This window comes from Macaca nemestrina, chromosome 12 (assembly GCF_043159975.1).
Source record: "Macaca nemestrina isolate mMacNem1 chromosome 12, mMacNem.hap1, whole genome shotgun sequence".
Lineage (NCBI taxonomy): Eukaryota > Metazoa > Chordata > Mammalia > Primates > Cercopithecidae > Macaca > Macaca nemestrina.
The window spans coordinates 5,819,552-5,847,470 of NC_092136.1; the positions used below are offsets into that span (position 1 = coordinate 5,819,552).

Genomic DNA, 27,919 nt, shown 5'->3' on the forward strand with positions numbered 1-27,919 from the left:
GAGGTCTGCTGGGTTTGTAGTTCAGGTCATTCATCAAATAAAAGTGCTGTCCATCCAGTTCTTTGTAGCGTTCTTGACTCACTTGTTGTCAGGCATTAAATGGTTACCTTAGCTGACCCCTCGGACAGGCTCCCGTGACTCGGACTTAGCTTCTGGAATGTTCCCCCAGCTTGCCTTGGCCCTTAGCCCAAGGGTCCTTGATTTAAGGTCATGGCTTTGCCATATATGTGGATGCTTGTCCAAATTTCATGATTTAAATGTTTTTCTTTTTTATTTTTATTTCATTTTTATTTTTTTGAGATGGAGTTTCACTCTTGTTGCCCAGGCTGGAGTGCAATGGTGCGATTTCAGCTCACTGCAAACTCGGCCTCCCAGGTTCAAGCAGTTCTTCTGCCTCAGCCTCCCAAGGTGCTGGGATTACGGGCATGCACCACCAATACGCCTGGCTAATTTTGTATTTTTAGTAGAGACAGGGTTTTACCATGTTGCTCAGGCTGGTCTTAACTCCTGACATCAGGTGATCCTGCCTTGGCCTCTCAAAGTGCTGGGATTACAGGTGTGAACCACCGCACCCAGCTTTTTTTTTTTTTCTTTTTGAGACAGGGTCTTGCTCCATTGCCCAGCCTGGAGTGCAGTGGCACAATCACAGCTCACTGCAGCCTCGACTTCCTAGGCTCAAGTGATTTTCCCACCTCAGCCTCCTGAGTAGCTGGGACTATAGGCGCACACCACCATGGCTGGCTAATTTTTGTATTTTTAATAGAGACGGGGTTTCGTTGGCCAGGCTGGTCTCAAACTCTTGAGCTCAAGTGATCTGCCCACCTCGACCTCCCAAAGTGTTGGGATTACAGGCATGAGCCATCAAACCCGGGCTCAATTTAAATGTTTTTGTGGGAGCTGGGCATGGTCACTCATGGCTGTAATCCCAGCACTTTTGGAGGCCAAGCCTGGTGAACCACCTGAGCTCAGGAGTTTGAGACCAGCCTGGAGAACATGGCGAAACCCCATCTCTACTAAAAATACAAAAATTAGCCAGGCAAATTAGCCAGGCGTGGTGGTGCATGCCTGTAATCCTAGCTACTCAAGAGGCCAAGGTGGGAGGATTGCTTGAGCCCAGGAGGTCAAGGCTGCAGTGAGCTGTGGTTACGTCCAGCCTAGGTGACAGAGCCAGACCCTGTCTCAAAAAAAAAAAAAAAAAAAAAAAAAATGGCCTTAGTTTTTCTGAAAATAAACCCTCCAAGATGGGCATCATCTCTGGACTTTCAAGGCCTCCGTCTGGGGGCTGGGGCCCCTGTGACCCCCTGCAGGCGGGCATGTGCCCCATGTACCATCTGCCCATTGTAGTCATGGCCCTGGGCCTTGGGCTTTGCTCAGCACCTCAAGCCCAACCTGGGTCTTTGGGGCTGGACATGTGTAAAGAAACATCTGGTTTATTCACCCCTGTCTTGCCAAGTGGCCTAAATGGTTCTAATGGACCAGGTAATCATGAGAAAATTTTCTGCAGAATCTTTCTCGAATGAGGCTGCTCCATGGGTCTGCCGGTGTATATGAAGCCGTGGGTCTGCTTTGGTTTTTTGTCTGCCCCGACCTTGGCCCCGGGGCCCTTCTGCTCGGTTGCCTCTGGGTAGCCCCCACAGTGGTGCCTGCCTGGACTGGGCTGCTGTCCCAACCTCTGGGGAAGCCTTGTAAGAGAAGTGTGGGAGTCACCGCAGTGCCCACCACACACTGGGACTCCACTCTTGCCAAACAAAATTTTTTTTTTTTTTTTTGAGACAGCAGCTTGCTCTGTCACCTAGGCTGGAGTGCAGTGGTGCAATCTCGGCTCATTACAACCTCCACCTCCCGGGCTCAAGCGATTCTCTCACCTCAGCCTCCACAGTAGCTGGGACCACAGGCACACACCACCACGCCCAGATAATTTTTTGTATTTTTTTTTTTTTTTTTTTTTTTTTTTTTTTGAGACGGAGTCTCGCTCTGTAGCCCAGGCTGGAGTGCAGTGGCCGGATCTCAGCTCACTGCAAGCTCCGCCTCCTGGGTTTACGCCATTCTCCGGCCTCAGCCTCCCGAGTAGCTGGGACTACCGGCACCCGCCACCTCGCCCGGCTAGTTTTTTTTTTGTATTTCTTAGTAGAGACGGGGTTTCACCGTGTTAGCCAGGATGGTCTCGATCTCCTGACCTCGTGATCCGCCCGTCTCGGCCTCCCAAAGTGCTGGGATTACAGGCTTGAGCCACCGCGCCCGGCCAATTTTTTGTATTTTTAATAGAGACGGGGTTTCGCCATGTTGGCCAGGTGATCTCGAGTTCCTGGGCTCAAACGATCCAGCCTCCTCGGCCTCCCAAAGTACTGGGATTACAGGCGTGAGCCACCGCACCCAGTCAAACCAATTTTTTCTCTCAAATCAGTTTCTGCCATTTGGATATAAAGTTTCTGATTTCTAGAGAAGCAGAATTTAACACCTAGAAGAGATTCGGGTGGTTCCCACACTTGGCAAAGCAGGCTAAAGGGCACTCCCTCCGGTGAGTTCGCAGCTGAGGTTCAGCTGAGTCCCAACGCCCTGCGGTACCAGGACTCCCCACCTGGGCCCGAGGACTGCCTTTGTTTTGGTCGGCATTGAGGTGACTGGTTATTATACAGACTTGATCATCCAGCCTAAAACCAAGGGCCACAAATGTGCCCTCTGGGAGGCTTGGCAATGACTGAAGGAAAGACGCTGCTTCCCCTCAGCTTGGCTCAGGGTCAGGCACGTTGACCCTCCTCACTGCTCCTAGAGCCTGGAGCCCATCCCTAAACTAAGGGCCTTGCAGAAGGAGGTGGGGTGAGACTCACCCTAGGTGCAGAAGCACAGTTCGGGTCCTGGCTGGTCACGATGCTGGCAGCGACATCTCACGGCCTCCGTCAGGCTTGGCTTTGATTCCACGTGGTTTGTTTGTTTGTTTGTTTTTGTTTTGTTTTTGTTTTTTGTTTTGTCTCACTGTGTCGCCCAGGCTGGAGTGCAGTGGGGTGATCACGGTTCACCGCAGCATCACCCTCCCAGGCTCAATCAATCCTTTCGCCTCAGCCTCCCAAGTAGCTGGGACAACAAGCACATGCCACCACGCCTGGCTAATTTTTTGTGTTTTTTTTGTAGAGATGGGGTTTTGCCATGTTGCCCAGGTTTTTATTGGCATGGAGGGCGGGGTTATATGCTTATTTGCTAGAACCCGTAAGTATGGGGCGGGTAAAAGATGGACCAGATGAAAAATAAATCGACACAGAAAATCAGTAAGTGGTTGGCATGTTGTGCAACTGGAAAAGTGGCTTTGGATCTTTAACATAGCCTTGTCTTTGAAATTGTAATTCTCACATCCAAGTACTAACCAGGCGCGACCCTGCTTAACTTCTGAGATCAGACAAGAACGGGTGCGTTCAGGGTGGTATGGCAGTAGACTGAAAATATAATTCTCTCTCTTCAGGGTATGGTCAAGATCTTTTCAGGCCGAAAACCCATGTTGTACAGCTTCCAGACATCGCTGCCTCGCCTGCCGGTCCCGGCTGTCAAAGACACTGTGAACAGGGTAGGTGTGGCTTAGGCTTCACACTGAAATGTCAGCCATCTGTGGATTAAGGCTTAGGTCTTAATTATGATGAACTAGGTCACCGTCATTTGACTCAAGTAGCCTTCAGTGGTGTGCCTGGTAGGGTTCTCATAGGAAGTCTTTTTTTTTTTTTTTTCCAATGCATCACTGCTGCATCTTAGGTGATTTTTTTAAAGTTTTAAGTTTCATAGAGAAGCTGCTTGGTGCATTTTTTAAAGCTTTATTTTATTTTTATTTTTATTTAATTTTATTTTTTTTGCGATGGACTCTCCCTCTGTCATCCAGGCTGGAATGCAATGGTGTAATCTCAGCTCACTGCAACCTCCACCTCCTGGGTTCAAGTGATTCTCCTGCCCCAGCCTCCCAAGTAGCTAGAATTACAGGCACCCGCCACCATGCCCGGCTAATTTTTGTATTTTTAGTAGAGACGGGGTTTTGCCATGTTGGCCAGGCTGGTCTCGAACTCCTGACCTCAAGTGATCCACCCGCCTTGGCCTCCCAAAGTTCTGGGATTACAGGCGTGAGCCACTGCGCCCGGCCAGTTTTTGCTATTTTACATAATTGCTAAATACAACATTGTATGAAATGATTGCAGTCACTCCCCATTCTTCCCTCCCCCCATCTAGTAACTTCTATTCTACTTTCTGTCTCTGTGGATTTGCCAATCTGAGGGACCTCATATAAGTGGCATCATATCATATTTGTCCTTCTGTGACTAGCTTCTCTCACTCAGCATAATGTCTTCAAGGTTCATCCACATAGCAGCCTGTGTCAGAATTTCCTTCTTTCTTACGGCTGAATAGTATTCCATTGTACGGCTAGACCATATTTTATTTATCCATTCATCTGTTGCTGGGTGGTGAATGTTTTTGATCTGATTGGTGAGGGTCCTCCAGCTGAGGGTGGGGTGATCATCAGCCTCCAGCTGGTCTGAAGACAGTTGCTTCTTGACACCCCAGGCCCCTAGGGGCAAGGCACTACCTAGAAAGCCTGTCATTTCATCCTCAAAACTACTCATTTCTTTTTCTTTTTTTTTGAGACAGGGTCTTGCTCTGTTGCCCAGGCTAGAGTGCAGTGGTGCAATCTTGGCTCACTGCAGCCTTGACCTCCTGGGCTCAGATGATCCTCCCGCTTCAGCCTCCTGAGTAGCTGGGACTACAAGTGCGTGCCACCACACATGGCAATTTTTTTTTTTTTTTGAGATAGAGTCTTACTCTGTCACCCAGGCTGGAGTGCAGTGGTGTGATCCTGGCTCACTGCAAGCTCCGCCTCCTGGGTTCACGCCATTCTCCTGCCTCAGCCTCCTGAGTAGCTGGGACTACAGGTGCCCACCACCACACTGGGCTAATTTTTTTGCATTTTTAGTAGAGACGGGGTTTCACCATGTTAGCCAGGATGGTCTCGATCTCCTGACCTTGTGATCCCCCTGCCTTGGCCTCCCAAAGTGCTGGGATTACAGGCATGAGCCACCATGCCTGGCCCTATTTTTTTTTTTTTTTTTTTTTTTTTTTTGTGGAGAGGGAGTTTCACTATCTTGTCCAGGCTGGCGTTGAACTCCTGGGCTCAAGTGATCTACCTGCTTTGGTCTTTTTTTTTTTTTTCTTTAATTGAACAAAAGGGGAGGGAGCAGTTCCATTTCTTTCTTTTTGAAAAAATTATGGTAAAATGTGCACAACATGAATTGTACTGTTTTGTTTTAACCATTTTCAAGTGTACGGTTCAGGGGCACTAAGTACATTTATAATGTCACGCAGCCCTCACTGCTGTCTCATTCCAGGACCTTTCATCACCCAGAAGCTCATAGCCACTAAGCAGTCACTCCCTGTCCTTCTACTTCCCTCTCCCAGCCCCTCGGAACCACTAATCTCCTGTTTGTCTCTATGGATTTGCCTGTTCTGGACATTTCACATAAATGGAATCATGTGGCCTTTTGTGACTGGCATGTCATTAAGGTTCACCTGTGTTGTAACGTGGATGAACTTCATCCCTTTTTGTGACTGAATAATATTCCGTTGTATGGAAGGACCACAGTGTATTGACCTGTTCACCCGTCATTGGGGACATAGCCAGGAGCGGAATTGCTGGGTCGTGGGAATTCCGTGGTAACTCGTTGAGGAACCACCAGACCCTCACGCAGCTCCACCATTTTGCATTCTAACCAGCAGTGCATGGGTGCTTTCGTTTTTGCACATCCTGGGACCCCATTTTAAAAACTATAATAAGCAGAAACTTCTCGGGGTAAGGGTTTGAATCCAGGATTGGTTACTGAGTCCCTGAGGGTTTGAATCCAGCCTTGGTTATTGAGTCCCTGTTAGCCTTGGTAAGTTTCTTCCCATCTCTGCTCTTTTTTTTGTTGTTGTTGTTTTTGTTTTTGCTCTGTCACCCAGGTTAGGGTGCAGTGGTGTGATCTCAGCTCACTGCAGCCTCCATCTCCCAGGTTCAAACAATTCTCCTGCCTCAGTCACCCGAGTAGCTGGAATTACAGGTGTGTGCCACCACGCCTCGCTTATTTTTGTATTTTTAGTAGAGACAGGACTTCACTATGTTGGCCAGGCTGGTCTCAAAACTCCTGACCTCAAGTGATACGCCCACCTCGGCCTCCGAAAGTACTGGAATTACAGGTGCAAGCCACCGTGGCTGACCTACCCCATCTCTCCTCTTCTGTACCCAGACTTGCGAATCAGGGCTGACAACAGCCCCTGTTCCACTGGCAGGGTGGGGTGAGGGTGAGATGCTTGACCTTCAGTGACCTCTGTCTGTGTTGCGTAGCTCAGGGTTCCACTTCAGCTCATTCAGGGCATGATTTTCTGTCTCATTCATGGGCATTTTACTTTGAATAAGCCTCAATATGCTTGACAACTGTTCCACGCCCTTTCTGTGGGAGACAGAGTCTCACTCTATTGCCCGGGCTGGAATGCAGTGACACTGTCCTAGCTCACTGCAGCCTTGAATTCCTGGCCCAAGTGATCCTCCTGCCTTAGCCTCCCAAGTAGTTGGGGCCACAGGTGTGCACCACTATGCCTGCAAATATTTTTTTGTAGAGATGGGGTCTTGCCATGTTGCCCAGACTGGTCTTGAACTCCTGGGCTCAAACAGTCCTCCTGATTCAGCCTCCCAAAGTGCTGGGGTTACAGTCATGAGCCACCGTACCTGGCCACAGCTGGCCCTTGTAAGGGAGTGGTCTTACTTTCCAATGTACAGGGAGGGACCCTAGAGAGATTACTGTTTCACCAAGACTTTGGTTTTTACAGCAGACAACTTGTTGGATTAAAATATTTCATGGCAAATTGTGGGGTTAGCAACAGTTTTTACTTTTTGTTGCTGTTGTTGGGGGAGACAGCGTCTCGCCCAGGCTGGAATGCAGTGATGTGATCATGGCTCACTGCAGCTTTGAACTCCTAGGCCCAAGTGATCCTCCCACCTCAGCCTTCCAAGTAGCTGGGACCACAGACATGTGCCGCCACGCCCAGCTAATTTTTGTATTTTTTTTTTTTTTTGCAGAGACGGGGTCTCACTCTGTTGCCCAGGCTGGTCTTGAACTGGTCAAGATTGCTTGGGCTCAAGCACTCTTCACATGTCAGCTTCTCAAAGTGCTGGGATTACAGGTGTAAGCTACCGCACCTGACCAGTGTCACTTTCTGTAAGAGCTTGCTTAGGTGTGTAGCAGAAGCTTTTGAGTGTCTTTTTAAACAATTGCTCTCTGTGTTTCCATCTCTGAGCATTTGTTCAACCAAAGTAGCACATGTAAAAGGATGAGGTGGGGTGGGGGCTGAAAACCCTGAACCTGAGGCCCTGGCCTTGGCCTGGTTCTGAGACCTATTCCAGCCCCTCCTTCCCATCCTGCTGCCTGAGCACCTGCCCAGCCCCAGCACCTAGCTCTCAGCATGACTCTGCCCCATCTCGTAGTCACCATCACAGGTCATCAAAGCTTAAGTCAGAACAGCTCTTTTATTAAGGGCCAAATAATACATAAGAGACATTCTTGAAATTTCCTTGTTAACTTTTCTTGTCAATTCTAGAATTTATTTTAAATTCTAAAAATTTAATGGTGGCTTTCTGGTGATGCAGGATTTGGGACACTTTTAAAACTAATAAAGGAAGAAAAAGTTTAATTGTTAAATTATTGTTACTCTATGACACCATTTAGCATTGAAGGGAGTTAACCTGTCTAAGGACTGCTAAGACCAACTTGGGGGAAGAGTCTAAACTTTTTTTTTTTGAGATAGGGTCTCACCCTGTTTCCCAGGCTGAGGTGCAGTGGCGTGATCATGGCTCACTGCAGCCTCGACCTTCTGGGCTCAAGTGATCCTCCCACCTCAACCCCTCACATATCTGGGACCACAGACATGCACCACCATGCCCAGCTAATTTTTGTCTTGTTTTTTGTAGAGATGGGGTTTCACCATATTGCCTAGGCTGGTCTTGAACTCCTGAGCTCAAGCAATCCACTGGCCTTGACCTCCCAAAATGCTGGGATTACAAGCATGAGCCACCATGCCCAGCCTAAAACCTCTTCAATGTGTTAGAACTTTTCCTAAGGCACAGGTGAGGCAACCATAGGCTTTGATTAATGTGTTTTAACTTGGGTGATTTTTTTTTCCCCGATAATCCCAGTATCTAGAGTCGGTGAGGCCTCTTATGAAGGAAGAAGACTTCAAACGGATGACGGCACTTGCTCAAGACTTTGCTGTCAGTCTTGGACCAAGACTACAGTGGTATTTGAAGTTAAAATCCTGGTGGGCTACAAATTACGTAAGTCTGTATACACAGTTTTTCTTGATGAAATTTTTCTGTATGAAGATGCTAATTCTGAGGGACAGGGATAACAGGGCTGAAACGACAGCTGTGATTAGCCAAAATCACACCTTAGGAAGTTCCAGCTATGGTTTACCTGCATGCAGCATGGGGTGTGTGTATTAGGACTGACGTGTAGTTACAGTGACAGTTTCTTGGTTTTTGGATTTTTTGTAGAGACAGGGTCTCACTATGTTGACCAGGCTGGTCTCAAACTCCTGGGCTCAAGTGATCTTCCCACCTTGGCCTCCCAAAGTGCTGGGATCACAGGCATGAGCCATCACACCCAGCCTACAGTGACAGTTTTACCCCGAGTGCAGGTGCATCATCGCAATGCTGTGTTTTGCACACAGGAGCCCTCTCCCTCTCCCTCTTCCCCGGGGATTCCTCTTGTGAGCTGTTTCTCCTGCAGCAGTGCCATGCTGCCCCGGACTCCTGCTCCTATCCTCCTCTTTAGTTTATTTTTATTCCAAGGCATCCTTCCCGAGCTCGCTGGTGGATGCAGGGATGGTGTGGGATGCTTGCTGGGATTGAGTGTGGCTCAGTGGTCCCAGGAGCATCTCCTCCAACCAAGTGTCTTAGCTGGCGCCCTGTATGTGGGGAGCTGGCTGGGCTTCCATGTGCTGGGAGGGTGAGAGCAGGCCTCTGGCAGACGAAGCAAGGGAGGGAGTGTAGCTTTGAGGAACAACTAACACGGAAGAGGAGGTGTCCCAAGTGACCCTGACAGAACCAGCAGGTGGTGCAGAAGTCACATCGTGGGTGGATGGGCAGTGCCTGGAGGAGTCTCTCGAGCCTCAGGGGGCCGGGCATGTTCGCTGGCTGCACGGGTGTGCTGGACTGGTAAACGTCAGCTCTCTGCACAGCTCTCTGCACACGAGACCGTTGCATGGCCACTGTTCTGTAGTTACGTGTGTTTCAGCACAAAGCTGAAAAGGAAGCCATCTCTGGGTCCAGCAGGCTGTGAAGGGACAGCAGCTGTGAGGTGGCTGGGGGGCACTGCCCGGGTAGCTTCAGGATGCATGTGCCAGGGAACAGGGACCACACCTGTGGGACGCCGGGTTAGTGCCATGGACTAGACTGAGGCGGTGGCTTCTTCAGGGAGACCTGGGAAGCAGGAAGACGAGAAGCAGTCTGTGGAGCAATTTTACATAACATTGGTTTTTGTTGTTGTTGTTTTCTTTTCTTTTCTTTTTGAGATGGAGCCTCGCCCTGTCGCCCAGGCTGGAGTGCAGTGGTGCGATCCCCCCTCACTGCAAACTCCGCCTCCCAGGTTCAAGTGATTCTCCTGCCTCAGCCTCCTGAGTAGCTGGGATTACAGGCGCCCGCCACCATGCCCAGCTAATTTTTGTATTTTTAGTAGAGATGGAGTTTCATCATGTTGGCCAGGCAGGTTCGGAACTCCTCACCTCAAGTGATCAGCCCGCCTCAGTCTCCCAAAATGCTGGGATTACAGGCGTGAGCCACTGCGCCTGGCCTTTGTTTCTGTTTTCTTTTATTTGAGAAAAGGTCTTGCTCTGTTGCCCAGGCTGGAATACAGTGGCACAATCATAGCTCACTGTTGCCTCGAACCCCTGGGGTCAAGTGACCCTCCTGCCTTAGCCTCCCAAGTAGCTGAGACTCCACGCGTGAGCCACCACACCTGGCTAATTTCTTACATTTTTTTTGGAGAGATGGAACCTTGCAATGTTGCCCAGGCTGGCTTCAAACTCCTGGCATCAAGCGATCCTCCTGTCTTGGCCTCCCAAAGTGCTGAGATTACAGGTGTGAGCCACCATGCCCAGCCCACAGTACTGGTTTTTAGATCATGTTAGCAGTCAAACATTTATGATTTACTTTCCATCTGGTCTTTTAAACATTTTTAAAATTTTTATTTTATTTATTATTTTTATTTTTAATGTAGAGCTAGAGCCTTGCTATGTTATCTAGCCTGGTCTCGAACTCCTCGTTTCAAGCAATCCTCCCACTTCGGCTTTTTTTTTCCGTTTTGAACCATCTACAGATTGAAGGTGATGTACCTTCTTTCTGCTCATCTCAACTTAAAAAGAACACTTTTCGTTTCCCACGGTGTCGCATTCCGTCTGGTTAGGACTGCGTTCCCTGTTCTGGAATGGCCCCCGTTAGATGACAAAATGTCTGCCAAAAGCACTGCCTGCCCTTCCCCGTGGCTCTGGGCTGCTGCCAGGGAGCCTGCCTGGCCCCTGCTGAGCCTGCGGGTTTGTCTGGTGTTTGCGCCCACTAGGTGAGCGACTGGTGGGAGGAGTACATCTACCTCCGAGGACGAGGGCCGCTCATGGTGAACAGCAACTACTATGCCATGGTGAGTGCCCCCGCCCGGGCTGCTGTCTGACGAGGACGGTGGGGCTGCGGGTCTGTCCACAGAGGTGGCGTCTTCACAGGCCTGTGGACGGCCTGGGAAAGCTCTGGGGACTGGCTCATGCTCCTCTCTGTCCTGCTTCCAGGCTGGAGAACCCTGTGAGTACCCTTCAGTATTAGCCTAGTAGCCCAGGGTGCTCTGCTACTGCAGGGGGATTTGGGCTGCAAAAATAAGTTTCTGGCAAACAGGAATTCCTCACTGTGCTATACCTGTCCTGCTGTTTTTTTGTTTTGTTTTGTTTTGAGATGGAGCTTTGCTCTTGTCCACCAGGCTGGAGTGCAATGGCACGATCTTGGCTCACTGCAGCCTCCGCCTCCCAGGTTCAAGTGATTCTCCTGCCTCAGCCTCCCAAGTAGCTGGGATTACAGGTGCCCACCAACATGCCCGGCTAATTTTTGTATTTTTAGTAGAAACGGGGTTTCACCATGTTAGCCAGGCTGGCCTCGAACTCCTGACCTCACGTGATCCGCCAGCTTCAGCCTTCCTAAGTGCTGGGATTACAGGTGTAAGCCACCATGCCCAGCCTGTCCTGCTGTTTTTATGACTTAGCACTGGAAGTTAGTGCCACAGCAGCCTTAAGATCCCTGCAGAACCCCTAGAGCTCAGGGACAGTGGGTTGGCCAAGATCCTGCCACCAGTGCACTACACTTCACCCTACTGTTTTCTGAGACACCAAAGGGGTGTGCATCGATGGTAGTTTCTGGTTTCCTGGGCTTTGTCTTTCAAAGCATGGATGGTTAGAAGGCCCTTCAATTTGGGTTCTCGACCACTGCTTTAATAACTGGCAAATAGAACTCTTCTCTTTCCTTTTCCTTCCATTCCTTCACTTCCTTTTATTTTTTTCCCTCATTTATTATCATTTACTTTTTCTTTTTTTTTCCCTTTTTTTTTTTTGAGATGGAGTCTTGCTCTGTCGCCGAGGCGGGAGTACAGTGGTACAATTCATCTCACTGCAGCCTCTCCCTCCCTGGTTCCAGCGATTCTCCTGCCTCAGCCTCCCGAGTAGCTGGGATTACAGGCACCTGCCACAACGCCTGGCTAATTTTTGTATTTTTAGTAGAAACGGGATTTCGCCATGTTGGGCAGTCTCATCTCAAACTCCTGACCTCAGGTGATCCATGTGGCTCAGCCTCCCAAAGTGCTGGGAATACAGGCATGAGCCACCACACCCGGCCTATCATTTGCTTTTTCTTTCTGTTTTTCTTCGTTTCAAAATTTTCCTTTCTTTTTATCTTAACTTTTTTCCCCCATCTGAAATAATCTCAGACTGAAAGAAAAACCGTCAATGTAGTCCGTAGAACTTCTTTTCCTGCTCTATTTGGAAGTGAGCTGTTTATCTGATGCCCTTCCCCCCAGGAGACCTGTGTTCATTTCCTACAAACAGAGGCACTTTCTACATCACTGGGGACATGGTGTGGACATAGACTCTTCCAAAATGTAGGTTAGACCTGTGTTCCTTGGCCTTTTCTTCCAGTTGTGGAAAATGTAGACATTTGGAACAGGGTCTCAAAATTTAGAAAGCTGCAGGCACAGCTCTATATAAACAATTATTTCAACCTTTCATTGTGTCTCATCCAAAAAACTTCCTGATTGTCTAATTGCTCCCCGACTAATTTTTGCTTTCCTTTCTCTGTGTTATATGAGGGTATTTGGTGCGAATAGTTATCTTTAACAGCCCAAGAGTTTTGGAGGACTTAAGTTCTCATAAAACATTTACAAAGTAAAAGACAGAATGTAGAAAATCAAACTACCATTTATTTTGTAGCATTGCAGATGTAACTGAATACATCTCTGGAAATATTTTGACAGCGTGCAGGATGTGCTGTGATGTATTTAAATTTGCTTATCTTTCCCTATGCAAATTCTCTCCATGTCACCTTTTTCGCTTTTCAGGATCTGCTGTATGTCCTTCCAACTCACATTCAGGCAGCAAGAGCCGGCAACGCCGTCCACGCCATCCTGCTTTACAGGCGCAAACTGGACCGGGAGGAAATCAAACCAGTAGGCACACAAATTGCTTTAAAAAAATTCTTTTCAAACAGCTTAACAGAGGTATAATTGACGTATTGCACATGTTTAAAGTATACAGTTTGTGGCCGGGCACAGTGTCTCACGCCTGTAATCCTGGCACTTTGGGAGGCCAAAGCAGGCAGATCATCTGAGGTTAGCAGTTGAAGACCAGCCTGGCCAACACAGTGAAACCCCATCTCTACTAAAAATACAAAAATTAGCTGGGCATGGTGGCACGTGCCTGTAATTCCAGCTACTTGGGAGGCCAATGCAGGAGAATCGCTTGAACCTGGGAAGCAGAGGTTGCAGCAAGCTGAGATTACGCCATTGCACTCCAGCCTGGGTGATAAGAGCGAAACTCCGTCTCAAAAAAAAAAAAGAAAAATTAAAAAATAAAGTGGAGAGTTTGATAACTTCTGACGTGTGTATATTGATGCATCTGAGAAACCATCATCACTGCAGTCAGGATGGTGAATACATCAGTCAACCCAAAACCCCTCTGCCCTTTGTCATCTCTCCCTCCCACCTGGTCCTGGACCCCGGTCTACTGTCTGTCACTCTAGATTAGTTTGTAATTTTTAAAGCTTTATGTAAGTGGAATCATACAGTATGCACTCTTTTTTTCTAAATTCTAGTTTCTTTCACTGAGCCTAATTATTTTGAGATTTAATTCTATTTGTGTCTCCTAAATGAATATACATCTGTCGTACTTTAGTTCTGTAATCTGCCCTTCAAAGAAGCCCTTGTTGTTTTTGAACTAATACTAGCTGGTGGGTTGCTCGTAAGAAACAAGACTTTTCTTCCTGAAATATTTCTTTGGTTTTAAGTGTCACTTACAAATAATTGATTAGAATGTGTTATTTAGGATTTTACTGTGCAAGAAGTTGCACCCTGGCATGATTTAATGAGTCCCCCAACGAATCATTCCAGGGAGCCATTGGAAAAGAGGAAGTCAAACCAAGCAATTTGCACAGAAAACACATTTAGTATTTCCACGTGGTCTTAACTTGCTGCTTTCTCTCTCTCTCTCTCTTTTTTTTTTTTTTTTTGAGATGGAGTCTCACTGTGTTGCCCAGGCTGGAGTACAGTGGTGTGATCTCGGCTCACTGCAAACTCCGCCTCCCAGGTTCACGCCATTCTCCTGCCTCAGCCTCCCGGGTAGCTGGGACTACAGGCACCTGCCACCAGGCCCGGCTAATTTTTTGTATTTTTAGTAGAGACAGGGTTTCACCGTGTTAGCCAGGATGGTCTCGATCTCCTGACCTCGTGATCTGCCTGTCTCAGCCTCCCAAAGTGCTGGGATTACAGGCGTGAGCCATCGCGCCCGGCTTTTTTTTGTTTTGTTTTGAGATGGAGTCTCACTCTGTCCCCCAGGATGGAGTGCAGTAGCTCGATCTCGGTTCACTGCAACTTCCTCCTCCCGGGCTCAAGCGATTCTCCTGCCTCAGCCTCAGGAGTAGCTGGGACTACAGGCGTGCGCCACCATGCCTTGCTAAGTTTTGTATTTTTAGTAAAGACGGGATATCTCTGCCTTAGCCAGGCTGGTCTCAAAGTCCCAACCTCAGGTGATTCGCCCGCCTCAGCCTCCCAAAGTGCTGGGATTACAGGCGTGAGCCACCGCGCCCGGCCAACTTGCTGTTTTTCTTCTGTGGGATTTTCTTCTGTGGGATTCTTCTGTTGGTTTGAAATGTATTTTTGTTACAGATTCGTCTTTTGGGATCCACGATTCCACTCTGCTCCGCTCAGTGGGAGCGAATGTTTAACACTTCCCGGATCCCAGGAGAGGAGACAGGTGAGTGAAGCTTCTTCGGGGATCCCTGGGGAATCGGCACTTTCCATCCCTGTGCTCAGAATCAGGAAGTGTCAAAGGGGCCAAATTGATTTTTGCTGACCCTTCCTGAGACTGTAGGCTGGTGAGCATTCCTTTTGCTGAATTTCCTTTGTCTTTCTTAGGCCTGGACACTGTTGTTGACTGATTTCCAGATTTTAATTTCTCTCTGGTTGAAGACTGCTGACTGTCTTATAGAGTGATTGATTGATTGATTGATTGATTGATTTTGAGATGAGGTCGGTCTCTGCCACCCAGGCTGGAGTGCAGTGACATGATCACGGCTCACTTCAGCCTCCACGTCCTGAGCTCAAGGAATCCTTCCATCTTAGCCTCCCCAGTAGCTGGGACCACAGGCACATGCATCATGCCTGGCTAATTTTTGCATTTTTGATAGAGATGAGGTTTTGCCGTGTTGCCCAGGCTGGTCTCAAACTCCTGGACTCATGCCCAGCTGAGTGTTTTTTCCTGAGTCTGAATTCCTCAGGGGCATTTTGCTCCGGCTCACAGGCAGGGTTTGTGGTGGAACGCATACTGGGTCGTGCTCGAGAAGGTCGATTTGTGTTCCAGACACTCCTGTATCAGCTGCCTGACCTGGGCAGAGTGGCCACATAAGCCACCATCCAAACCAGGATATCCTTGAGAATGACAGGAAAGGGAGAACAGGCACCATGGGGACCATCCAGGCTAGGCACGGGCCCAGGCTGTGCTGTCCATGGCCTCCATTTCCCCCATTTCCCCAGGTGCCTGTGAATGGGGAACTACCCAGAGACACTTGATGAGCTAGAGCCCAAGACCACCATGGCAGGCCTGTATGATGGGCAGGCCTCAGGGCTGCTTGGGAAGCTGGCTGGAAAGGGCCAGAGCTGACCCGGAGCTTTGAGTGTCTTGTTGCAGCCCAGTCCTTCTAGACCAAGCCCTAGTTAGTATTATGCACTGTGGTGGTCGTTGGGGAGCCTTTGCTGTAGCCTTGCACAAAAGCTGGTCTCTGGGCTTTCCTAAGCAGATTCTCCCCTTGCCTCTGATCCTGCCTTCAGAGGTTCTCTAAAAACCCATCCTGGCCAGGTGCAGTGGCTCACACCTGTAATCCCAGCACTTTGGGAGGCCGAGGTAGGTGGATCACCTGAGGTCAGGAGTTCAAGACCAGCCTGACCCACTAGACGATCTGCCTTGATCAGCTGTCACTGTGCGTCCCCACTGAGCAGTGCTTAAGAGGACTTGATACATATTCGTGGAGTGAATGTACTTCATCACATTTCTGTGATGTTGAAGCTTACTGAGGATCTTAAATTACTCTGTTTTAGTAGTTTTTACGGAATGGCTTGGTTTCATAATTTTCCACTTCCTTTCTCAGAACATTTCTCAGGTTCTCAGAAACAATTCTCAGAATGTTTCTCAGAATAGTTTCTAAGTTGCCCTATTGTCATTAATTAATAAAAAGTTACTACACTAATCCACTGCCTACTTTATATGAGCTTTATGGATATCATCTCTTAATTCTTGCACAGTGCACATGGAGAACATACGATCTCCATTCTACAGAGAGGCTTAGGGAGGGCTGGGCAATTTCTTTTTTTTTAATGATAATATTCCATTTTGCTAAGCATGCTTTTTTTCCCCCGAGACAGAGTCTCACTCTGTTACCCAGGCTGGAGTGCAGTGGCGTGATCTCGGCTCACTGCAACCTCCACCTCCCGGGTTCAAGCGATTCTCCTGCCTCAGCCTCCCGAGTAGCTGGGACTACAGGCACATGCCACCACACCTGGCTAATTTTTGTATTTTTAGTAGAGGCGAGGTTTCACCATGTTGACCAGGCTGGTCTCGAACTCCTGACCTCATATGATCCTCTCACCTCACCCAAAGTGCTGGGATTACAGGCGTGAGCCACCTCTCCCAGCCTCCCACTGCGCCTGGCCTCAGGTAATTTGTTTGAGGTCATAATCTAATGAGTGACCAAGCTGAGCTCAGAAGTCAGGCCTATCCGATCCAGAGCTTTAACTCCATGCTGTCCTTAATCATTTAACACGTCTTGAGGAATAGGCTCCTGAGGCTGCCTGGAGGGATGCAGAGCAGGGACTCCCATGGCCTTTAAAGAGTCAGGGTACGGTCGTCTCAGCACGCAGTGAACTTGGGACTCTTGGTTTTGTGTCTCCAACCTGCGGCCGGCTCAGACACCATCCAGCACATGAGAGACAGCAAGCACATCGTCGTGTACCATCGAGGGCGCTACTTCAAGGTCTGGCTCTACCACGACGGGCGGCTGCTGAAGCCCCGGGAGATGGAGCAGCAGATGCAGAGGATCCTGGACAACACCTCGGAGCCTCAGCCTGGGGAGGCCAGGCTGGCAGCCCTCACCGCAGGAGACAGGTGCGCGGCCCAGGTCCCTCATCCTGTTTTGAGGGGTGGTGGAGGCGCTCCTCCTCACCGGGGCCCATCCCCGTCGGGGCCTGTGGGAACACTGGTACAGGGCTCCCCACCTCAGCTCTGTTTTGCTCTGGGGTCTCCCCGCTCGGTGGGTCTCAAGAGCAGTGGGGACATGGTGGGGAGTCCCTGACCACTCCTGTGTGTGTCAGGCAAATGTGTGTGGAAACACTCCAGAGTCCAGGATGGGGAGAAATGAGGACTAGAATTAGGCTTGTTTTCTTTTTTTTTTTTTTTTTTTTTTTTTTTTGAGAGGGAGTCTCACTCTGTTGCCTAGGCTGGAGTGCAGCGGTGCTATCTCAGCTTACAGCAACCAGCAACCTCCGCCTCCCAGGTTCAAGCGGTTCTCCTGCCTCAGCCCCCCTGAGTAGCTGGGAGTGCACCACCACGCCCAGCTGATTTTTATATTTTTAGTAGAGACAGGGTTTCACCATGTTGGCCAGGCTGGTCTCAAACTCCTGATCTCAAGTGATCCATCCACCTTGGCCTCCCAAAGTGCTGGGATTACAGGCATGAGCCACATGCCTGGCCAGAACTAGCCTTTCTTACGGTGCTGTGGGCATAGTTATTAATTTAGGAAACAGGACAAATTGAAACCAACGCCCCTGTGTTAGTTACATTTCCTTGCCTCAGTGAAATAGAATCAGGCTGGGCACAGTGGCTCATGCCTATAATTCCAGTGCTTTAGGATACCAAGGCAGGAGAGTCACTTGAGCCTTGGGGTTTGAGACCAGCCTGGGCAACGGAGTGAGACCCCATCTCACAAAAAATTAGCCAGGCTTGGTCGTGTGTGCCTGTAGTCCCAGCTAGTCAGGAGGCTAAGGCAGGAGGATTGCTTGAGCCCAGGAAGTCGAGGCTGCAGTAAGCCATGATCGAGGCACTGCACTCCAGCCTGGGTGACAGAGTGAGACCTTGTCTCAAAAAATAAAACAGAAAGAGAATCAGCCAAGCTTGGTTTTCTCGACGGTGTGGTGTGTGAGGTATAGTAGGGTTTCTCACCTCAGCGCTGCGCACACTCAGGGCCGGGTACCTCTTTGTAGGGGGCACTGCCCTGTGCAGCGTCAGATGCTGAGCAGCAGCCCCGGCCTCTGCCCACCGGCTGCCAGTAGCAACCTGTGTGACAACCAGAAGTGTCGCAGACATTGCCCAGCATCTGGGGGACACTGTTGTCCCCGGCTGAGAGCTGCCGCATTCCAGCAGTGTGACAACTGCCCTGGGAGTAAGGCGGGAGGGGCAGGTGTCGCAGCCCCTTCTGCAAAGATCAGGAGAGGCTCTGTGCTGCATGCAGGGGCCGCAGGTGGGCTGTGTCTCGCAGAGGGTGGGAGCAGACCAGGACGGTGGGTGTCCAGGGGGTGGAGCGGCATGCCCTGAGGCAGCAGAGCAAGCAGGAGCTGTGGAGTGGGCTGGATGGCTGGGCCACGGTGCCAGGCTGGGGAGGGTCCCAGGCACCGAACCATATTGGAGCTTGATTCTGCGACTAGGGGCCACTTCAGGTGGTGTAGGGTGGGGTGGGCCAGGGGGCATACGTAGGTTAATGCAGGAGATTCTTCTGGTTGGGCAGGGAGGAGGGGCCTCGGACACAGGGATACTTTTCGGTGGCCCAAGTAGTGAGGTCCTGAAAGAGGGCCAGGCCCGAGTGCAGGAAAGGGATGGGGGAGGATGTGTGCAGGGAAGCTGGCGTTGTTCGTTGTCCACTGTGGTGCTGACAGGCTGGAAAGAGCGGCAGCAGGAGATGCGTCTCAGGTGAAGATGTGCTCGCCCGGTGGGCTCCTCCGAGAGCCTGGAATCCCCAGCGGAGGAGACGTGGGGAGCCTGAGCAGGCACTGTGGGGCCTGGGCTCCCTGTGGGTCTGTAGGTGCCTCAATCCTGATGCCCCCTCTGGATAGGACCAGACCAGCATCTTACCCATGGGAGTCCTTCACAAGAAGGGCTCCATACATGCCGGCCACCATCACCGTCACCTTTGTCCCCCTGGCAGGGTGTGCACTGGGGCCTGACGTGTTTCTAGGCTTATTGGCCCTGTGGGCCGCCGTATCCAAGCACTCGTAGAGAGAAGGCGGTGGGGAGAGAGCCAGATGGCCCCGATCTGGAAGGGTGGGCAGTGGCAGAGGGCCCTGGAGGAGCTGGAGTGAGAGGGACCCAGGAGCATTCAAGGAAGCCCAGCTGGTGGGGTCTTCCAAGAAGGAAGTGGGCATCACATCAGTTCTGTGTATTCCAAATAAGACGGGCACAGAGACCTTGTGGAGGGATCACATGGGCATCTGTGGCATGCACTTGGGGGCTGATGACCTGGGTTCCAACTCTGCCTCAAAATAGCTGTGACCTAATCTTTCCGTGCTTCAGTTTTCTCATCTGAAAAATGGGTACAGTAGCATTGAGAAGATCAGTGAGTTGGTACACAGAAAAGGTTTGGAGCAGAGCCTGGCATGAGGGACACACTCTTACGCATTTACCGTGACCTGGGCTGCCGGAACTTACCTAGGGTGGTTCCTGTGGAGGGGAGGGAGGGCGTGTCGGGGAGCATGGGCGTGTCAGGGAGCATGGGGCATGGTGATCTGGGTCTGCTGCTTCCTGGCGGCTTTGCCCACAGGGCCAGCCTGCAATCTGGCCGTTCATTTAGCCAGCATTTATTGAACAAAAATTACCCACTGCTCCCTGTGCTGTGGTCTGGAGACCAGGAGAAGGTGAGAATCTTTCCAACAAACAGTCTCAGATGGGGAACATCATCAAAATGGAGTTTTCCTTCGAGAAATTCTGAAACACTGCAAAGGTTTGATTGTGTCATTTCAAACATCATGTGCCAGGAGACATCGCTCCATGGCTGCAGGTCTGGCTGCCTTTAATCATATTTCATCTTCACTGCAGAGTTCCCTGGGCCAGGTGTCGCCAGGCCTATTTTGGACGGGGGAAAAATAAACAGTCTCTTGATGCCGTGGAGAAGGCAGCATTCTTCGTGACGTTAGATGAAACTGAACAAGGATACAGAACGGAAGACCCAGATACATCGATGGACAGCTACGCCAAGTCTCTACTACATGGCCAATGTTATGACAGGTACCGTCCTTACTTTCTGAGAGATGGGAGTTTGCCCGTGAGCTTGGAAGAAATACCCTATGTGCCTGACACTCACCCCTAAGTATCTATAATGCTAAGGAAGAAGATGGCATAAAAATATAACCTTCAGTTTTATTTTATTTATTTATTTTTGAAATGGAGTCTTGCTCTGTCACCCAGGCTGGAGTGCAGTGGCTTGATCTCAGCTCACTGCAACCTCCACCTCCCAGGTTCAAGCGATTCTCCTCCTTCAGCCTCCCAAGTAGCTGGGATTACAGGCGTGTGCTGCCACACCCAGCTAATTTTTGTATTTTTAGTAGAGACAGGATTTCACCATGTTGGCCAGGCTGGTTATGAACTCCTGATCTCAAGTGATCCACCCACCTCAGCCTCTCTAAAGTGCTGGGATTACAGACATGAGCCACTGCGCCTGGCCAACCTTCAGTTTTCTTCCCTCCGCCAAAACTGTCACACACACACAGCTTAAGCTGCAAATCTGAGATTCCCTCCTCTGTGCATGACTACCTTTGTTTGGAGATGCTCATGAGATGCAGCGCTGCCAGGTCCCTGGACTCAGGCAGGGGATAGTGGCAAACAGGGCTGGGCACAGGGTTAGGCCAGGGTGTTGGCATGTGGCTATCTCAAGTCCTCTTTTCCTTATCTGTAAAGTGTTGACTAGCCCCCTGCAGGGTGGGGCCAAGGATTGGCTAATGAAGGGGTCTCGTGCCCACGGGAAGAGCCTCCCACCTCTCCCAGTTGCCTTGTGATAATAACAGGTCCTGACTTCAGGCTCCCAGGATATAAGCGCTCATCTTTGTGTCTGGGACAGGGAAGAAATGAGGGATTCAGTGTCCCATCTGTACTTTCGTCCTCACTCCAGAGACCGAGGAGCCGCTCCCTGTTAGAGGGGCAAATGCAAAGTAAATTAGTCCATCCAGGATGAAGCAGAGAGGTGCAGTGTCTCCTCATTTTTGCCTCGTTGAACACTTAAGTTCCACATATGTGTGTTTCACATAGGTGGTTTGACAAGTCGTTCACGTTTGTTGTCTTCAAAAACGGGAAGATAGGCATCAACGCGGAGCACTCCTGGGCAGACGCGCCGATCATGGCCCACCTTTGGGAGGTGAGTTTTCGCACTTTTCACTTGAATTGTAGAAGTTGCTTTTGAAAATCCAAACCTGGCCAGGCGCGGTGGCTCACGCCTGTAATCCCAGCACTTTGGGAGGCCGAGGCGGGCGGATCACGAGGTCAGGAGAATGAGACCATCCTGGCTAACACGGTGAAACCCCGTCTCTACTAAAAATACAAAAATTACTGGGCGTGGTGGCGGGCGCCTGTAGTCCCAGCTACTCAGGAGGCTGAGGCAGGAGAATGGTGTGAACCCGGGAGACAGAGGTTGCAGTGAGCCGAGATTGCACCACTGCGCTCCAGCCTGGGCGAAAGAGCGAGACTCCGTCTCAAAAAAAAAAAAAAAAAATTAGTAGTAAACTTGTGAAGACATCATAATGTATGACCTTCTTATTTCTTTAAACTTCTGTGAATGTTTTGAATCTTGACTTTTTTTTTTTTTTTTGAGATGGAGTCTTGCTCTGTCACCCAGGCTGGAGTCGGGACCATAGGCAGCTGGATCACACAGGGTACATTTATCAAGTAGAGAAATCTACTGGATATTTACAGATCAGGCTTGTTTTTTAAAGTTCTCCAGATGAGGATAAAGGGATTTTGTCTTAGACCAGGGTGGCCACATAGAAGTAGTGGTGTTTAGCTGTTAGCGTCCAGCAGACAGGATGGCCTGACTCCAGGGGCCCCTGGCTGGGGGCTCATGTGATCCAGACACAGATGGGGACTGACCTAGTCTTGTGTGTAGGCCCAGTGCAATCCCTTAAAGACAGATCTAGTCAAACTTGAGTCTGTCTGTTCTTGTTCTGTTTTTGTTTTTTATTTTTTGAGACAGGGTCTTGCTTTGCTGCCCAGGCTGGAGAGCAGTGGTGCAATCTCAGCTCACTGCAACCTCCAACTCCTGGGTTCAAGTGATTTTCCCAACTCAGCCTTCCGAGTAGCTGGGACCACAGGTGTGTGCCACCACGCCCAGCTAATTTTTGTATTTTTTGTAGAGACGGAGTTTTGCCACATTGCCCAGGCTGATCTCGAACTCCTGGCTTCAAACAATCTGCCTGCCTTGGCCTTCCAAAGTGCTGGGATTACAAACATGAGCCACCGCACCCGGTCTTGCTCTTGATTTATTTCTGATGTTTCTGTGTCAGGCTCTCCTGGAGCTCTGACCCAGAGCAGGTGGAACTTGATCAAGTCTGTTCCTTCGCTGGCTCAGGTCAGCCTGGATTGTGACCCTCACATATTAGCGGCACCTTCCACGCGCCCTGCCCCCTCGCCAGCCGACAGTTACCCCGACCTTGTGGTGGTGTTTTTACCTCCCTCACTAGAATGTAAGCTTCCTGAGCACAGGGATTCCTCTTTTTAAAAAACCTAATTTTTTTAGTTGAGGTATGAGTCACATACCTTAAAATCTACCCTTTGAAAGTGTACAATTCAGTGGTTTTTAATGTATTCACAAAGTGCTTGTGCAACAGTCACTACTTAGCCTCCTGAGTAGCTGGGATTACAGGCGTGCATCACCATACCCACCTAATTTTTGTATTTTTGGTAGAGGCGGGGTTTCCCCTTTTTGGCCAGGTTGGTCTTGAACTCCTGACCTAAAGTGATCTGCCTGCGTTGGCCTCCCAAAGCGCTGGGATTACAGTCGTGAGCCATGGAGCCCAGCCTAATTTTGTAATATTTGCATCACCTCCAAAAGAAACTCCTCGTTCCTTTCTCCCACAGGTCCCCGATAACTACTAATCTGCTTTCTGTCTGTATGTATGTGCCTATTTTGGACATCTTATATCGATGTCCATACAATATGTGCTCTTCTATGTCTGGCTTCTTTTTTCTTTTCTTTTGCTTTCTTTCTTTTTTAGAGACAGGGTCTTGCTCTGTCGCCCAGGCTGGAGTGCAGTGGCACAGTCATGGTTCACTGAAACCATGACCTCCTGGGCTCAAGTGATCTTCCCACCTCAGCCTCCTCAGTAACTGGGGCTACAGCCATGTGCCACCACACCTGGCTAATTTTTTAAATTTTTTGTAGAGATAAGATCTCACTATGTTTCCCAGCTGGTCTGGAACCCCTGGCCTCCAGCAATCCTCCCACCTTGGCCTCCCAAAGTGCTGGGATTACATAAGTGAGGCACCTCGCCTGCCTGCTTCTTTTCACCCAGCATAATGTTTTCAAGGTTCGTCACATTGTAACACATACCTGGGCTTCATTCCTTTCTAGGGCTGGATAATATCCCATTGTATGGATTGACCACACTTAGTTTATCTCTTCATCAGTTGATGGGCATTTGTGTTCTTGCCACTCTTCGGCTATTATGAATAATGCTGCTATGAACATTCTGTACAAATTTTTGTGTGAACATCTATTTTCATTTCATTTCACTCAGTATATACCTAGGAGTGGAATTGCTGGGTCATACAGGTATATTTCACTTTTTAAGAAAGGACAAGAATTCCTGTCTGTTTTGTTCACAAAATACAGTTCTTGTCTGCACTGTCACCAGTGCTTGGATGCCACTGGTGCTACAGTGGTTCCAACCCAGAGTAGGTGCCCAGTAAATACTGTTGAATAAATTGGCTTAAGTTTACTTGCCAGTGAAAGGAGAGTGTCACAAACTTAAGCAAGCCATTAGCCCTCATCTGTCCTCTTTGTCACATCTGACATGGAGATCAGATCCACCTCATTAGGTGCTGAGAATACTGGAAGTGTTAACAGCCATGGTTCAAACTTTGTAACATCTCTGTTCATGCTAGAGATTAATATGTTTTATGTACCACTGTTAGTTTTAATAATTTTGTTCTATTTTTGACAGTACGTCATGTCCACTGACAGCCTCCAGTTGGGCTATGCAGAGGATGGGCACTGCAAAGGCGACACCAATCCGAACATTCCGTACCCCACCAGGCTGCAGTGGGACATCCCCGGGGAAGTAAGTCTGCATCATCCAACCATTGTTACTTACCTGGGATGGGAAACACATTTGAAGTCTTACAGATGAATTTTCCAACTGTAGTTCCTGCCTGATCATGAGCTCAGTTGAAGACCACTGAGGCTGAAAGTTGTTTGCTCAGGGAGTTTCGTGAGGTCTGCCGGGCTGTCACAGCTCCTGTTGCTTGGAAGCCTCGGTAAATATTTCTTCTTCTGCTTGAAGCTTCTGGCTAAGATTGTCAGTGTGACTTCCAGGTCAAACTTAACTAGACATCTACAGAATGCTCATAATCAAAAACTAAAAGCCAAAATCATATAGGTTAGAGCTGAAAGCCTCTAAATTGCTAATTTATAATTCTCAATGTTTAATTCATTTTGGCACCTCTTAAACATAATCAGAGGCAGCCCACTCACGGGAGCCCTTTTGGGAAGGAATTTTAGGGTTGCAAATACCAAATCCTAGTTCACTTACTCCAAAGAAAAATTCCCTGGAGTCCAAGATATCATTTTCTATTTTTTTTTTCTTCTTTGACATACAGTCTCGCACTGTCACCCAGGCTGGAGTGCAGTGGCGCAATCTCAGCTCACTGCAACCTCTGCCACCCAGGTTCAAACGATTCTTCTGCCTCAGCCTCCCAAGTAGCTACGATTACAGGCACCCGCCACCAAGCCCAGCTAATTTTTGTATTTTTAATGGAGACGGGGTTTCATCATGTTGGCCAGGCTGGTCTTGAACTCCTTACCTGATCCTCCTGCCTCAGCCTCCCAAAGTGCTGGGATTACAGGCGTGAGCCACTGCACCCAGCCCACCATTTTCTTTTTAAATTAATTAATTTATTTATTTGAGACAGAGTCAAGGTCTGTTATTCAGGCTGGAGTGCAGTGGTGTGGTCACAGCTCACTGCAGCCTCAAGTTCCCCAGGTCCAGCAATCTTCCCACCTCAACCTCCTGAGTACCTGGGACCACAGGTGCATGCCACAACGCCCAGCTAATTTTTATATTTTTGGTAGAGACAGGGTTTCACCATGTTGCCCAGGTTGGTCTCAGACTCCTGAGCTCAAGCAAGCTACCCGTCTGGCCTCCCAAAGTGTTGGGATTACAGGCCTGAGCCACGGCACCTGGGTTAGAAATAATTTTCCACATAGTGAAGTACTGTATCTAGTGCTGTGGTCTTACCCCATTGCTTCTGCTTGCCCTGTGGCTGCAGGGCTGGTGTGGGTTCAAAAGAGAGCTGTAACCTCTGCGGAGCACTTGGGCTTAGAGTCCTGGTATCTCACCAAGTCACCACGTTTTTAAAAATTTCTTTTAACAGACTATTTTTTAGAACAGTTTGGGTTCACAGCAAAACTGAGTTCCCATACACCCCTCTCCCCACACTTACACAGCGTCCCCAACTATCCACATCCCCAACAGAGTGATGCATTTGTTACAACTGACACACCTGCACCAACCAAGGTCCATGGTGGATTTACTGTTGGTGTCGTACGTTGTCTGGGTTTTGACACATGGACAATGCCCTGTGTCTGCCATTACAGTGTCATACAGAATTGTTTCACTGCCCTAAACATCTTTGGTGCTTCGCCTATGTATTCTTCCTTCCTACTAGCTAGCCCCTGGCAACCATGCATCATATTCACTGTCCCCATAGTTTTACCTTTTCCAGAATGTCACATACAGTAGCTCCCCCCATTAGCTGAGGTTTCACCTTCTGAGATTTCAAATCCAAGTTCCGAAAATATTAAACAGAAAATTCCAGAAGTAAACAACTCATCAGTTTCAAGTTGCATGCTATTCTGAGTAGTGAGAGGTGGCAACGTGCTAGCAGCCCTCGCTCTCAGCCTCCTTAGCTTCGGTGTTTACTCTGACTGCGCTTGAGGAGCCCTTCAGCCCGCCACGGCACTGTGGGAGTCCCTCTCTGGGCTGGCTGAGGCTGGAGCTGCCTCCCTCTGCTTGCGGGGAGGTGTGGAGCGAGAGGCGTGGGCGGGAACCGGGGCTGTGTGCGGCGCTCGCGGGCCAGTGTGAGTGCCGGCGGGCGCGGGCTCAGTGGACCCCGCACTTGGAGACGGCCGGCTCTGCCGGCCCAGGGCAGTAAAGGGCTTAGCACCAGGGCCAGCAGCTGTGGAGGTTGCGCTGGGTCCCCCAGCATTCCGGCCCGGCGGCGCTGCGCTCAAATTCTGGCTGGGCCTTAAGCCGCCTCCCCGCCGGGCAGAGCTCCAGACCTGCAGCCTGCCATGTCTGAGCTCCCCCGCGCCCCCCTGCGGCGCCGCCCCCTGCTCCGTGGTGCCCAGTCCCATCAATAGCCCAAGGGCTGAGGAGTGCAGGTGCGAATCAGGACTGGCGGGGAGCTCCGCCTGTAGCCCCTGTGCAGGATCCACTAGGTGAAGCCAGCTGGCCTCCCGAGCCGGATGCGGACTTGGAGGACTTTTATACCTAGCCAGAGGATTGTATATGCACCAATCAGCACTCTGTATCTAGCTAATCTGGTGGGGACTTGGAGAACTTTTATGTGTAGCTGGAGGATCGTAAATACACCAATCAGCACTCTGTGTCTAGCTCAGGGTTTGTAAATACACCAATCAGTACTCTGTGTCTAGCTCAAGGTTTGTAAATACACGTGAATTGGTACTCTAATGGGGTCTTGGAGAACTTTTCCGTCTAGCTCTGTGTCTAGCTCAAAGATTGTAAACGCACCAATCAGTGCGCTGTCAAAACGGACCAATCAGCTCTCTGTAAAATAGACCAATCAGCTCTCTGTAAAATGGACCAATCAGCAGGATGTGGGTGGGGTCAGATAAGGCAATAAAAGCAGGCTGCCGGAGATGGCAGTGGCAAGTTGGTAGGGTTCTTTTCCAGACTGCGGAAGCGTTGTCTTTCGCCATTTGTAATAAATCTTGTTGCTGCTTGGTCTTTGGGTCCACGTTGCGTTTATGAGGTGTTACACTCACTATGAAGATCTGTAGTTTCATTCGTGAAGCCAGCGCCACTGGGAAGAAGGCACAAACTCCGGACACACCATTTTTAAGAACTGTAACACTGCGAGGGTCCGTGGATTCGTTCTTGAAGTCAGTGAGACCAAGGACCCACCAATTCGGGAGACAGTAGTGTGACGAAAGCTCCTGTCCTGTGCAGTCCCATGCAGGATGGAATCATCCTTTTGTTCCTTTGTCAAGTGTGTCTGTGCTATAGGTGCTACCCACTTAGTGGCTGTCTTGGTTATGAGCTTGAGAAAATACCGTAGGTATAATGTTTGGCACTGTGGCACTATCTGAAGTGTCAGACATCTGTGGGGAGTCTTGGAATGGATCCACATGGTTAAAGGCTGCTGCTGTAATTGGAATCATCCGTGTGTAGCGTTTTCAGATTGGCTTCTTTCACTTAGTAATAGGAGTTTAAATTTTTATGGTTCATTTATTTCTAGTGCTTAATATTTCATTGTATGGTTGTCCATTTATTTTCTAAGATTTATTTTTAAGAATGTGTTTTATCAGTCGGGCACAGTGACTCATGCCTGTAATCCCAGCACTTTGAGAGGCGGAGGTGGGTGGATCACCTGAGGTCAGGCGTTCAAAACCAGCCTGGCCATCATGGTTGAAACCCCGTGTCTACTAAAAATACAAAAATTAGCCGGGCATAGTGGTAGGCGCCGGTGGTCCCAGCTACTCGGGAGTTTGAGATGGGAGAATGGCTTGAACCAGGGAGGCAGAGGTTGCAGTGAGCAGAGATGGCACCACTGCACTCCAGCCTGGGTGACAGAACGAGACCCTGTCTCAAATAAAAAATAAAAAGTAAAAAATGTGTTTCTTGATCGCCTCTGTCTGATG

At 49.4% G+C, this 27,919-nt stretch overlaps 1 protein-coding gene across 1 annotated transcript in view; it reads left to right on the top strand.

The window, feature by feature from the left end:
• The window catches only part of LOC105469713 (carnitine palmitoyltransferase 1A), an 82,752-nt gene that overhangs the window by 36,091 nt on the left and 18,742 nt on the right, over positions 1-27,919 (top strand). Inside the window, exons 5-13 of the mRNA XM_011721144.3 lie at positions 3,455-3,556; positions 8,192-8,329; positions 10,611-10,688; positions 12,639-12,746; positions 14,460-14,547; positions 16,755-16,950; positions 19,870-20,058; positions 21,076-21,181; positions 23,982-24,098. Coding sequence (XP_011719446.1) covers positions 3,455-3,556; positions 8,192-8,329; positions 10,611-10,688; positions 12,639-12,746; positions 14,460-14,547; positions 16,755-16,950; positions 19,870-20,058; positions 21,076-21,181; positions 23,982-24,098 — 1,122 coding nt within the window. The remainder of the gene's footprint in view (positions 1-3,454; positions 3,557-8,191; positions 8,330-10,610; positions 10,689-12,638; positions 12,747-14,459; positions 14,548-16,754; positions 16,951-19,869; positions 20,059-21,075; positions 21,182-23,981; positions 24,099-27,919) is intronic.